General features: G+C 36.0%; 2 protein-coding genes across 4 annotated transcripts; one reads left to right on the top strand and one right to left on the bottom strand.

Moving 5' to 3' along the window:
* Positions 1-3034: 3034 nt before the first annotated feature.
* On the top strand, positions 3035-7516 carry LOC141677765 (nicotinamide adenine dinucleotide transporter 1, chloroplastic). Of its 3 annotated transcripts, none has more exons than XM_074483826.1 (9): positions 3035-3402; positions 3814-3909; positions 4154-4260; positions 4925-4973; positions 5135-5244; positions 6076-6170; positions 6562-6650; positions 6742-6836; positions 6948-7516. In XM_074483826.1, the coding sequence occupies exons 1-9, from the start codon at positions 3339-3341 to the stop codon at positions 7326-7328; spliced, it is 1086 nt and encodes a 361-aa protein (XP_074339927.1). In that variant the 5' UTR covers positions 3035-3338; the 3' UTR covers positions 7329-7516. The 3 variants fall into 3 exon arrangements, with proteins under 3 accessions (XP_074339927.1, XP_074339926.1, XP_074339928.1); XM_074483825.1 differs by having other exon boundaries at positions 5132-5244; XM_074483827.1 differs by lacking the exon at positions 3814-3909 and having other exon boundaries at positions 5132-5244.
* On the bottom strand, positions 7321-10945 carry LOC141677764 (LEAF RUST 10 DISEASE-RESISTANCE LOCUS RECEPTOR-LIKE PROTEIN KINASE-like 1.2). Its single transcript, XM_074483824.1, has 4 exons — positions 10053-10945; positions 8891-8926; positions 8576-8803; positions 7321-8475 (listed from the first exon to the last, which is right to left on the bottom strand). Exons 1-4 carry the CDS (start codon positions 10741-10743, stop codon positions 7553-7555), a joined length of 1878 nt encoding a protein of 625 aa, XP_074339925.1. The 5' UTR covers positions 10744-10945; the 3' UTR covers positions 7321-7552.
* Between the last annotated feature and the right edge of the window lie 1745 nt (positions 10946-12690).

The raw sequence follows: 12690 nt of genomic DNA, 5'->3' as shown, positions 1-12690 counted from the left end.
TCAAAATTTCTTCCAACTCTTGTAGCCTAGTCGAATATTTTCGACCAGGATCCACAACCAGGAATTCGGCTAGGATCCTGGTCGAAGCTCTAGCCATTTGTAGTTTCCTAGTCGAAAGATTTTGACCAGGAACCACGACTTGGATTATGACCTAAATCCTGGTCGAACTTATGGTTTATTATGAGGCCTCTAGTTGAAGTATTTCGACTAAGATCCACGACCTGAAAATCGACCTAAATCCTGGTCAAATTTATGGTCTATTTTGGGGCCTCTAGTCTAAATTTTTTGACTAGAACTCTCGACCTGAAATTCGACCTAAATCCTTGTCTTGCCTTTTTCCATTCAACCATAATAGTTTGAACTTCTATTTTGCAAATTTTATTTGGACCTGTGGACCTACTTTTCCAAATCCATTTAGGATTGGGCTTACAGACCTATTTTTCCAAATCCAATTAGGATTAGGCTTATGAGCCTACTTTTCTAATCCAACTTGGATTGGGCTTACGGGCCTATTTTTCCAAATTCAATTAGGGTTGGGCTTACGGGCCTATTTTTCAAATCCAATTTGGATTGGGCCCATAGTCCTTCATTTTCCAAATCCAACTTGGATTGGGGCCATGGTCCTTAGTTGTTTCTTTTAAAAAGTTCAAGAATATTCCAGAATTTGGGTTTTGTTCCCGTTGGGCCTTTGACTTATGGGCCTTTAATAGCCCATATTCCTTAAATTTTCCTATATATTAGAGTGAGTAGATTCACTTCTTTCTCACTTCTCATTTCACAAACTTCTCCTCAAAAGTTCTCTGCAATTTTCGGCTTTTTTCAATTTGATCTCTGCAATTTCCGGCACTCAATCTTTCAGTGTTCCTACAAAATCTTCAAATCTTCATATCTTCTCCATGTATGTTTATTGCATCCTTTATATTTTTTCATTCTTTTCCTATTTTCTGGTTTTTTCGATGAATATCTTCATAGATACTTCATTTTTCGGATGAATGTCTTCATCTCTTCTGGGTTTTTTCTGCACTTTTCATGCATATATTCACCATGTTCTGTATATCCTTTTGTTTTTCTTTGCACTTTTCAGATGGTAGACAAAAAATCGCTTCGCTTGGCCAAAATGAACGTGGCTAAAAAGTCGAGTGAATTTCGGATTCGATCAAGGTACCCTTCTTTAATCGACATGATTAACACCCGGGGAGACGAGTACCCGTCTAACGATCACTTGGATGTGTTCGATCACATCAATATTTTCTACAATGTGAAGGAGATGGAGAGAATGAACCTTATGTATAAGATCGAGAAGCCCTACAAGCTGATTCTGGCTAGGGCCGCAGACAGGGCTTGCCATTGGAAGAAGGATGCGTTGTTCGTCTTCAAGGATATCATCAGGGCAGGTGTCAGGTTCCCCTTTTCACCCTTTTATTCCTATTCTTCTTGCTGATGTTGGGATTAATCCCTGCCAACTTCCTCTAAATGTTTGGAGATAAATTATTTGTTTCTTATCACAATGCTAAGCACAATTTGGCCCCCACATTAGCTGTTTTCAGGAAAAAAATTCTGTTCAAAAACAGCCTTAACAAGAATCTGGGTTGGGTTTCTTTGAACCAACGCCCTACAATCCCCCACATTGTCAATGGGAAGTCTATCCCGGACAACAACTTGAGGTGGAAGAAGGAGTTCATCTATCTGGTCTGGGAAGGAGGAGATTGAGGCATCCTTTTCCGTTCATCTTTTGGACAGGTAGTCGACAGGAGCCCCAACGACATTATCTTGTCCGAGGAAGAGACAAAGGCCTTTGATATCCTTACTAAGGATAATGGCACGTCCCATTTATGGGACCTTATTAAGGAGACCGTTCTCGTAGAGCATGGGCTCTCTCCTGTCTCAATGAAAAGTAAGTTATAACTTTGATCTTCTTATCTATATTTTCAGTTTTAACTTGTCTTTCTAGCTTTAACTGTTGGTTTTCTTTTGTAACGGTTGCAAAGATAGTGGAGATAACCAAGCCTAAAGACTTGGAAATCACCGGGATGAAACGGGCTGTAAAGCTTTTCAAAGACCCGCGCCTGGGGATCGCTTCCCCGAGTTCTTGATTTTCAAAAATCATATGCGTAATCACCACATAATGCCTAAAACCTTAACTAATCATTACAAAAGTGTTAGTATAACAAAAAATCACCACATTATTATAATAATCATTCGTAATTTACTAACAAAATCAAGACTAAATCTCCACAACATTATGTAAGCCTATGTTATAAGCAAAAAATAATATATAACTAGATCTAATCATCATAAGAGTGTCAATATCACAAAAAATCAACAAAAATAAGTACTCTACTTTAAATATCAAAAATATCAACATGCAAATTGAAGAATAGGTTTAATAATCAAATAAAATTTAGTGAAAGTTAATTTTCACATACCTTCAGGAAATTCATCCATAATTTTCTGAAAATCATGCCCGCAAGGGTTGACTCAGTTGGTTAAAGAAAGGATAATTATTCTCCTGGTCACTATATCAATCAAGAGGATAATTATCCCTATTTAACCAACTGAGCCAACCATTCGAGCTTCTATTTATATTTATATAATTATATTGTGAGTATTACTCTATTAAGAAGAGTTTTTTATGTTAAATATAATTACATATTTTGAGTTGTTAAAATAAAGATGACCAAAACCAACGACCAAATTTTTAATATTTCGTGTTTAATATACATGAGAGATAGATTATTACTCCCTCCGTCACTAAAAACGTTTCCTATTTGTGTTGGACACGTTTGTCAATGCACACTTTTGATTGTTAATATCTTTAATTTCGTATTAGTATTAAATATAAAATTTTATTGTATTAAAATACTCATAAATACGAATTCAACAAGATCACGCATGACTATATTTGATCTTATAGATTAGACGTAAATTAGTAGTAAATCAGTTACGATGACCGGTGTCAGAAGTCAAAAAGGGATAAATTTTTTTGATGATAAAGCTCGCTGGGAAGTGGGCACAGTCTAAATCAAAGCCGGCCGGGTCATATCACATCATGTCATCTTCATCAGACCAAACAAGCCCACTGTGCAGTTCTCCTGTCTAAATTTAAAACAAAAATCCCACTCTCTGCTCTGTTCTGTTATGTTCTGTTAATCACACATCCCAATGTCCAAACTCTACTTACATTTTCTCTACCTAAAACTCATAGCAACTCCAACACGCTTTCCATATTTGCTGACATAAACCCACATGTATTTCCATTAAAAATAACCGATCATCTTTCATATCATACTTACAATTTAATTTTCGGGTTTATAAATTGTAAAGTAGTTCCGATCAAGATGACCGCCGGCGTCCGAAGCGCTAGAGACATCGTTTGTGACGCCGGCGCTGGTGCTTCAGCTGGTAATTTTCTTTTTCCTCGGGACCGGAAAATTTTATTTATTTCGAGAAAATGTTAATTTATCGAGATTATTCATTTATCGAAAAAATATTGTGACATGATATTTGTACTTCATTATGATGATATTAGCCTGCATTAGTATGTAGAAATCTGTTGTGACATGCATTTACAGTATGTAACTAGCTGGAATTAATCTCGAATAAAGGACTGTTTACTAGGAGTTGAATTGTGTGGTAATGGTTAGTGCTTTTGTTTGGAGTGATTAACTGGTTTACAAGTTTATGTGTTTAGGAATTGGAAAAGTGAAATAGCTGAAGTACATGATCACATGATGAGTCTGTTTAATTGTAGTGAGTTGTTATATAGGCATAATTGACATGTTTTTAAGAATGTATAATGTTTGTGATATGAAGGTGCTATAGCTGCGACTATTATGTGCCCCCTGGATGTGATCAAGACAAGGTTGCAAGTTCATGGCTTAACTGAATTGTCTCGTTCTGGTCATAAAGGTGTGTGTGGATAGACATACTAGTTCATTTTTACTGCATAAAAAATTTGTGGCACAGTTGCGGTTTATGTTTCTTTTGGTAAATAAACTGTCAAATAACTCATTGTTTGTTTAATCTACGATATTCAGAGTGACGATTAGAATTCTGATTCCCCTTTCGAAATGTTCATTTTGATATTTTCTGCCTCCTGCCATTTATTCTTGATCCTTTCGTGCCTTGACTTGCGTTTTTTCTTGGTGAATAGGGGGCATCATTATCACCAGCTTTCAAAATATAATACGAGCCGAGGGTGTGAAGGGCTTATATCGTGGACTATCACCAACATTGGTTGCTCTACTTCCAAACTGGGCAGTAAGTGTCATTTTTAAATAAGTTTAATGAAGAGAAGTGCTTAGTTACATTTACTAAACAATAGGGACTACAGAAGTGTGGTTTCGGATTCTCCTCCTACTGTTCTTTATTGTTTTCTATATTGTGTAAGAATATCAGCGTATGGTCCAAATTAAAAGTTTAACACTGGTTGTGGCTTTTCAGACTTTCTTTGAGATTAGGCTGTCTTTCCTTTTTCTATTTCTTTCTGTAACTTATAAATCCCTTTCTGGGAACCACTGTCGTTGATAGCTGGTAGACTCTTTTGACCTAAGTTCTCGAGGATTGGAAAGTTCCTATTTTCATGGATCTTGAAACTTGAAAATAGCTAGGAATGGGAACAATATATTAGCTGCTAGTCCTGTTTGTCTTGATCATTTTGTACAAAATGCTATACTCCAGACCAAAAATTTATCTCTTTGTATTTTATTTTTTGTCAGTGAGAAACGAGAACAAAGATTTATATTATTATTTACCACCCCTTCTTGTGAGAAAGTTTCAACCTTTTGTTATTATGGCGCAAATCGCTAAGCGTATGTTCTTTTTTGTTGCTTGAAGTAACACTACTGAAAATAGACTGGAGTAGAAATCTAATTTTTTTATTCTTATTCCGTTCAAGTGACAAAACTGTTAATTTGACATGTAGGTGTACTTTGCAGTTTACGGGAATCTCAAAACCCTGCTCCATTCACATGGTTGGTAATTTTTGTTGTGTACTTATCAATATTTGTTTACTTCTATAGTTCTACTGGCTGGGAATAGAAGACAACATTTTTCTCCCTTCAAGACTTTTGAACCTTTTCGGACACTTGATATAGTTTTGCTGAACAAATTTATTATTGTGGTAATGAAGCAGACAGCAGTGGCCAGCTTACGATTGGTGCTAATATTATAGCTGCTGCAGGAGCCGGTGCAGCAACAGCAATTGCAACAAATCCGCTTTGGGTTGTTAAGACTAGGCTTCAGGTATATATTTTGATTATGCAAATATTAGAATCTATTGCTTTGTCCCTCAGTTGGCATCAAATTATATTTTTATTGTAGGTTGCCTACAAAAAGCAAAGTATTTCATTTGGCTATTAGAGATAGTGTTTTTCCTAGAATATTAGCGAGATCTATCAGCACTAATTTAGGAATATCTAAAAGAAGTTCAATGGTGGAGCTAAAAGTGATGCTATATCTATAATATAGCACCCATAGAAAAACTTCACTCCAACTAGATGCTAAACATAGATGCAAAATAGCAAAATGCTATACTTGGTGCTAAATATAGAATCAAGTATAGATGTTGCTATCCTTGTATGTTGTTGAGTACTCCAGTTTCATCCTGGCCCCTATCCTTTACATTTAGTTTTTATTCTATAATATTAATATAATGTAACTCTTGAAACAGATCGAGTAGAAGAAGTGTTGAAACATTATGTTAGGTGGGCGATTAATTGGGTTTTCTTCTCTATATTTCGTGGACTAGAATTTTTAACCTATAGCAGAGAAATTGCTAATCTTAGTGCTGTCTTTTTTATGTTTATTTTGTGCATTGAATTATGATTTTTTGACTTAACCACATTCTAAGCCTTGCAATTGCAAGCAATGAGCTATTGAGCTCTGCGGCCTCTTTGCACACAAAGCAATTGGAAAAATAATTTTGATGTTTTTCCTGTGATTACTGTAACGTATATTGTAATACCAAGTCTAATAGATTGATTAACTAGGCTTTCAGTTACTAACTATTTCTGTTACTGTTATTGTTTTTCTAAGTTTTCCCATGTATACTTATTTGGGATTTACTCTCACTAGACACAGGGCATGAGACCTGGCGTGGTTCCTTACAAAAGCACACTTTCGGCCTTGAGACAAATTTTTCTTGAGGAAGGGATTCGGGGATGGTACAGGTTGGTGCTTCGTGCAGAACTAAATTCAACTGCGAAGTTTCTACCTTTGGCTTTCACATATGCTTTTCAACTAATGCAGTATACCCTTTCTTGATCTAATGTTTTCCGGGACGTGGAAATTAGTATACTTTCAGAATCATTTTCCAGCTAATAATGTTAAAAGCATGTTACTAATTTATCTACATGTTTTAAGTTTGTGCTTATAGTGCTATATCACCACAGTTTGCTGTTAATTTTTCATGGGTTCAGAACTATTTAAATGGACTCTAATTTGACTAAATTCATATGGATCCAAAATGTAATGTGGAGATAGATATGTATACATGTTTTTTGTCCCATTCCATCATTTTTAACATTTTCTTCATGGAAATGGATTTTATGTGATATGCAGCGGCCTTCTTCCCTCTCTTGTTGGGATAAGCCATGTCGCTATCCAGTTTCCAGCATATGAAAATATAAAATCCTATCTGGCGAAAAAAGGTAATGCTTCTAGTCTTGATTCGATTGGGTTGATTTATATATATTAATCTATATACGGATAAATTTGCTGTGGGCATGTTATGTCTTTCAGATAATACCACCACCAGTGAGCTAAGTGCTGGTAAAGTCGCAATTGCATCTTCACTTGCTAAAATAGGTGCTTCTGTAGTGACTTACCCGCATGAGGTATTTTTAATTTCCCTCTAGGTCTTTTATGGGTCTTTTGACCAGAGCGCTGACGAGTATAAAAGGCCTTGATTATTATATTAATGTAAGACCTTATCTGTTATAAACCAGGTCATACGATCTAGACTTCAAGAACAAGGACAGGTCAGGAATTTAAAACCACAATATGCTGGTGGCCTTGATTGTCTGAAGAAGGTGATCCAAAAGGATGGCTTTTCTGGTTTATATCGTGGGTGCGCCACCAACTTACTGAGAACAACTCCATCTGCTGTTATTACATTCACCGCGTATGAGATGATACATCAACTTTTGGACCGGAAACTACCTCCGGACAAGAAGCATTCAAAAGCCTGTCCTAAAGCTGAAGATTGTGCGAATCAAAGCAAGCATTTAGAAGGGACTGGTGTAGGAAATGACTTAAAAATAAACAGATCAGAAATCACATCTAACAAGCAGACTCCTATAATACCTTTGAGAACACAGATCAAGTAACAGCTAAATTTTAATTGACACTTTACCTTGTTCACTCTGACAATTGTAATAATGTGAGTCGTTTAGATATGAGTCATATGACTATAATGGTGAATGAAGTAGGTACAATTTTCACTCATCACCTTGTCTTTGATTTCGCTTGTAACTTGTAAACAATTACCTTGTGGAAAAAATGATCTCCTTAGATATCAGAGCCCTTACAAATGAAAAGAAAAAAGCATTTTTCACTCGCTGGTACTATGTGTGGTAGATGTACTATTCCATCTATCGGTAACAGCCACAGGCGAATTCATTAGCTTACTACTGTCCTTTAACAACGCATCTTCGTCCCCTTCATGCAAAGGTAGAGCTGCATTTTTTGACAGATCGATACTTTGAATCTGCTCCAAACACTCCAAGACCTCATCCATTGTAGGCCTCAAATCCTTGTCGAGTTGCAAACACCTGAATGCTAATGCTGCCACTGAAGTAGTCATCCTTACAGTGCTAGTTTCCTGCCCAAGGTTCGGATCAATTAACTCGTGAAGTGCACTTTTCTGAATCTTGTCTATTGCTAAATTAGCCAAGTTAATGCTATTTCTTTGCCTATTTATGTCGACTGCAGGCAGTGATGAAATGAGCTCAACAAGGACAACTCCGAAACTGTAAACATCACTCTTGCTAGTTAGTTGGTAACACTGGTGATACTCTGGATCGACATAACCCGGTGTGCCCTGCGGAGCAGTTGAGACATGAGTAACATCAGTAGGGAACAGCCTTGAGAGCCCAAAATCGGCAACTTTGACACAAAAATTCTTGTCTAAAAGTATGTTGTTTGTCTTCACATCACGGTGTATGATATCACATCTATGGAGGTAAGACAATGCTTTTGCAGTTTCTATGGCTATGTTCATTCGGACAGGCCATATGAGTGGCTCAGAATTTGATTTATCTCCGTGGATATGATCAGCAAGCGTGCCATTGGAAATGTATTCATAAACAAGTAGAAGATCACCACTTTGTTGAGAAGTGCTTCCATAGAGTATAACAAGATTGCGGTGTCGTAGGAGGGTGAGGATATGGATTTCATTCATAAATTGCTCCACACGCCTGTAACTCTTCTCATAACATCGCTTCACTGCAACATCTCTGCCATCTCGTAGTTTTCCTGGTAAAAAATATAAGAACATATTCTGCTACGTGAAAAAGTGACATGGATAAACAATTGAATCAGCTCTCCTTAATTGTGAGGACTGTAACTTTCTTACCATAGTAGACGGTTCCAAAGCCTCCTTCTCCAAGTTGTTTAGAAGGATCAAAATTATTTGTTGCCTCTTGAAGCTCTTTGTAGGAGAAAACATGGATCCCAAAATAAGAAGCACCATTCTCAATATCTGTAGAAGTGTTCATTTCAAGGCTACGATGCTTGGATTTCTTGCGCCTCCACAAGATAAGTAAGACGCTCAACAATGGTATGATGCAGGCTCCAGGTACAACTAGAATAAAGAAAAATGTAGTTGTCAAATCGTTGGTCAATTTTCATGTCATATTTCCGAGTTAGTAGTAATTCATAGTACCGGTACCTGTTCCAAGTATCACTGCCAACCTAGTCTCTTTATCTGCAATTCAGTAACACACGAAAAACACACATGTCAGCTCCAATGCGTGTATGGAAGTGCCTATTAACTTGAATTTGGGAGACAATCTTAAACAATCTTTCGATTCTTAGAGAGCAGTGTCATGATAAAGAACTTAAAGATGCGACATACTTTGATGTTTGTGCAATATACTCAGTTCTTAACTTATTTTAGTTTACATAATGACGACCTCTACTGTTATACAGTCTGAACGAGGAGCAGAGATATGAAAATGGAGCATCTTTAATAACTAAGGTAGTGCTTTTTCTAGTGTTAACTAGAATTGACAGTGGAAGCGCAATAACTAAGCAGTTTTACTAAGGCTCGTCTAGAATTGGTGTATGGGGATGAACTGGATATCAGTAGTACAAATTGATCCTTGCACTTTTGTAAGGTGGAATTCTGGGATGTGTAATATTAGAAGAAGAGCTTTTTCATCAGTTCACTCATCACTATGAAGGAACTGCAGACTTTGTTATCTAGATTAATCTGATGTGCTTGGTCATCATTAACTTCGATCTGTTGAGAAGACTGACTTAATCTCTTAACAATAAGATTCCCGGCTTGTAGAAGGAGGAGAATTGAGCTAGGAAGTAATTGATCCTCTTTTCCTAGTTAAAGACTGGGAACTGGTTCGTTGGTGCCTTGGTAGAGTTTTGGAAGGTGGTTGTTACATAATACCAGTCAGTACAATTCACAAACTATAGAACAACCTAGATCAGTAAGTTGATTGCACTATTCTAATGACATAAGGTCAATCTTTTGACAAGTTGTTATGTTGTTTGTTACTGTTCTATCATCTATGGAAGGTGCAGAGGCCTAACCTAATGTGCAACTTCTAGTAGTGCACATAGGCATGTTCATATTGTTGATCGCAGTTGGAGAACTACTACAGTGACTTTGAGAACTTCTGTGCCATTAGTGTTACCAAATTATGAAATCTGAGATAGACGTAAATGTGATAATTTCAGATCATGAACAAAGTCAAGGAACTTAAACTGCTATAAGAAGCTTAAGGCATCATGAACAAAGCCAAGGGACTTAAACTGTACTAACAAGCATATGAAAAAGAAAAATTAAGAAGAAGAAAATGATCAAGGTTGCTTACGGGGCTTGCAGTCGCTGCAGTTGGTGGCATTCCATTTCAAAACAAATCCATTTCTCAACAATGCCAGATAATCATCATCATCATCGTCGTCGTCTCCACTGTGACTACTTACAGGGACCACTGCTACAGATTTACACGCCTCATATGCATATCTTATGTTTGGATCACTACTTCTCATTACCAGAACCCAATCTGTATCATTTGTCTTAAGATCACATCCAACTTTATAGCTAGAAAGTCTCTTAGCAGACTGGGGAGTACAGTTCGATGACAAAATCAGATTTACGCTGCTGTGTAGCTTAAAACGACCATCACTAGGCAACAGTAAGTTGCTAATTTTAGGAAGGCTGCATGAATCACTGTCTGAACTGAAAACATTAGAAACGCGAAGAGAATTGTTGCTGTAGAATATATCCTTAACTTGGTACAAGTCTCGGGATATATCAGGTACTAAGGTTTCATTCTCTACACAAGTGAGGTTGAATCCGGGGTATCTGCAATACGATTCTTCTTGAATGTGAAACGGGAATCGAATGATATGCTTCCCACAATATCTGATCTTCTCGCATGCTTCAGACTGTCGATCTTCGCAGAATGATCCGTGTGGTTCACAAAGGAGACAAATGCTAATGAAAACACAACATTGCACAAACTTCATATTCATGATCAAGAAATGATCAACAAAAGTCATGGAGCTGTTAAACTATATGATCCTGTTGAGATCTTCCTCCAACAACTTAAACTTTTAGACGAGCTGGTTGCTCAATAGTAGCCGTTTCTGAAATTCTGGATTCTCATATAACAAATGTGCATTTGTACGAAAGTATCACATGCTTAGTATCCTATATGCAATGGCTTCAACGCAAAGAACTCGTGAGAAAATTATAACGCGTTTAGGAGCTTTGACAGTGACCAAATGATTAAATAACCATTTATATTATGTAATATGTCACTGTATGAAACCAAGAATTCATAATTTTATCAAAAGATTGACTTCATAGAAGCGTTTAAGGCATTGACTTTAAAAGTTTATTCCCTGTTCAAACATAAATTTTATAAATAAACGTCTGATTTTATCGTTTATTGACCCACTCCTGTCATAACAAAACTTTAGTTGACTTCATTGAGAAGGTTTTTTTGGCTCATAGCACATGCACTTGTCATCTAAGTCGGAGCGAAAGAAGAATCAAGATTTTAGAAGATTCACTGTAAAATCATGTAGTTATAAAATACCAAGCGTAAATCCGCGATGAGAGTCGATCTCCTATTTTTCTCATTTTTCATCACACTCGCCGTCTCCCCTTCCACCTTCATCCACTCAATTTAAATAACTATTATCATCGCAAGAGACGTATTCTCCTCTCTTATTTTTTCTGTTTTTCTTTCAATAATTTTCAATAATCTTCATCCTTTGGTTTGGATTCGTGCATCTATATTTTTGTGTCTCTTCTTTTGGAGTGGTTGGTGTGTTTTAATATATTTTGGTGTGTTCGATTTTGTTATTTTGATCTGTTGATAATGATTCAATTGATATATCGGGAGATCTGGGAAGCTCGCTTTGAATCACAAAATATTATCACAAAAGCTCTCCTTGCACAACGAAAGATTGTTCAATATATGAGGACATCTGTATTCCCGGCCTCAGTTGGCGTAACTGACGGATATGAATACGGGACTATCACCGCAGGGCAATTGTGACGCTACTACTGGATTGCTCTGAAAATCTTTGTAATCATTTTTATTATCAAAAATATTTATATTCTGTTTGTTAAACAATTTGAAAATAAAATGACTCGATATTTAGCTCATTTTAATTTCCAATCAGGTTGTATTATCAGTTCGGGGATTTATCCTGACTGTATTTGAAAATTTTAATGAATGTTTTTTGTCAAAAAAAATAAAATACCACGCGGTTTGACTAAATCTAAGGACAATCAATTATACATTAAAAATACATATATTATTGAAATCAGAGAAAGGTTAAATGTCTCGAATCGGTACCCATACGGATCTCATATGTCATGAACTGTTCGGCTACAATATCATTAACAATAATGACCCAGTGTGTTTACCAAAATTTTATAATAATAAAATAATCGCAAATTACCTTATCAAGTTATCGATTTCATGTGATATGGGAATAAATTTTGATAATTAATTTAATAATCCTAACATTACATTTTAAATTATTTTTAAGTAGTTTGGAAGAAAAGTCAAATGAGACCGCACAAATCTTTTTCATTTCCACAACCGGCAAGTTATACAAATTGAAGAAACGTATTTACGAGGAAATCAGTATATGATCCGTTGAAACTGTAATTTAGATTTTAACTTGTCAGTGATTTAAGAGAGATCAAAACTTTTACGATAATTCATTTGATATTTTGAAACATATCAAGTGACTTATATGACAATTAACGCAATACTTTTGCTAATCAAAATAATAAAATTTCATCCACTGAAGGTCTGAACCTAAGAAGTATGATTAAGTAAACGGGAATATTAGTTATTTACAAAATTTAAATTTATTAGCATGTCAGTTATATACCTGATTCAGATATCTTTTGTACACCATCAACCTGAATGATTTTTGCTTATTTTAACGGGATAAACACAAATTATGTGTTCGTATATTAAA

Source organism: Apium graveolens, chromosome 8, assembly GCF_009905375.1.
Source record: "Apium graveolens cultivar Ventura chromosome 8, ASM990537v1, whole genome shotgun sequence".
In the NCBI taxonomy this organism is placed as follows: domain Eukaryota; kingdom Viridiplantae; phylum Streptophyta; class Magnoliopsida; order Apiales; family Apiaceae; genus Apium; species Apium graveolens.
The sequence above is the reverse complement of the archived record's forward strand: the minus strand, read 5'-3'. Positions and strand labels throughout refer to the sequence as shown.

Coding starts and splice junctions, on each gene's coding strand:
- LOC141677765 (XM_074483825.1), top strand. CDS start 3,339: ATGACCGCCGGCGTCCGAAGCGCTAGAGACATCGTTTGTGACGCCGGC. Junction 4,974..5,131: donor AACCCTGCTCCATTCACATG/GTTGGTAATTTT, acceptor GTGGTAATGAAG/CAGACAGCAGTGGCCAGCTT. Junction 6,837..6,947: donor TAGTGACTTACCCGCATGAG/GTATTTTTAATT, acceptor GTTATAAACCAG/GTCATACGATCTAGACTTCA.
- LOC141677764 (XM_074483824.1), bottom strand. CDS start 10,743: ATGACTTTTGTTGATCATTTCTTGATCATGAATATGAAGTTTGTGCAA. Junction 8,927..10,052: donor CTGCAGCGACTGCAAGCCCC/GTAAGCAACCTT, acceptor ACTGAATTGCAG/ATAAAGAGACTAGGTTGGCA. Junction 8,804..8,890: donor GGCAGTGATACTTGGAACAG/GTACCGGTACTA, acceptor TCTTTATTCTAG/TTGTACCTGGAGCCTGCATC.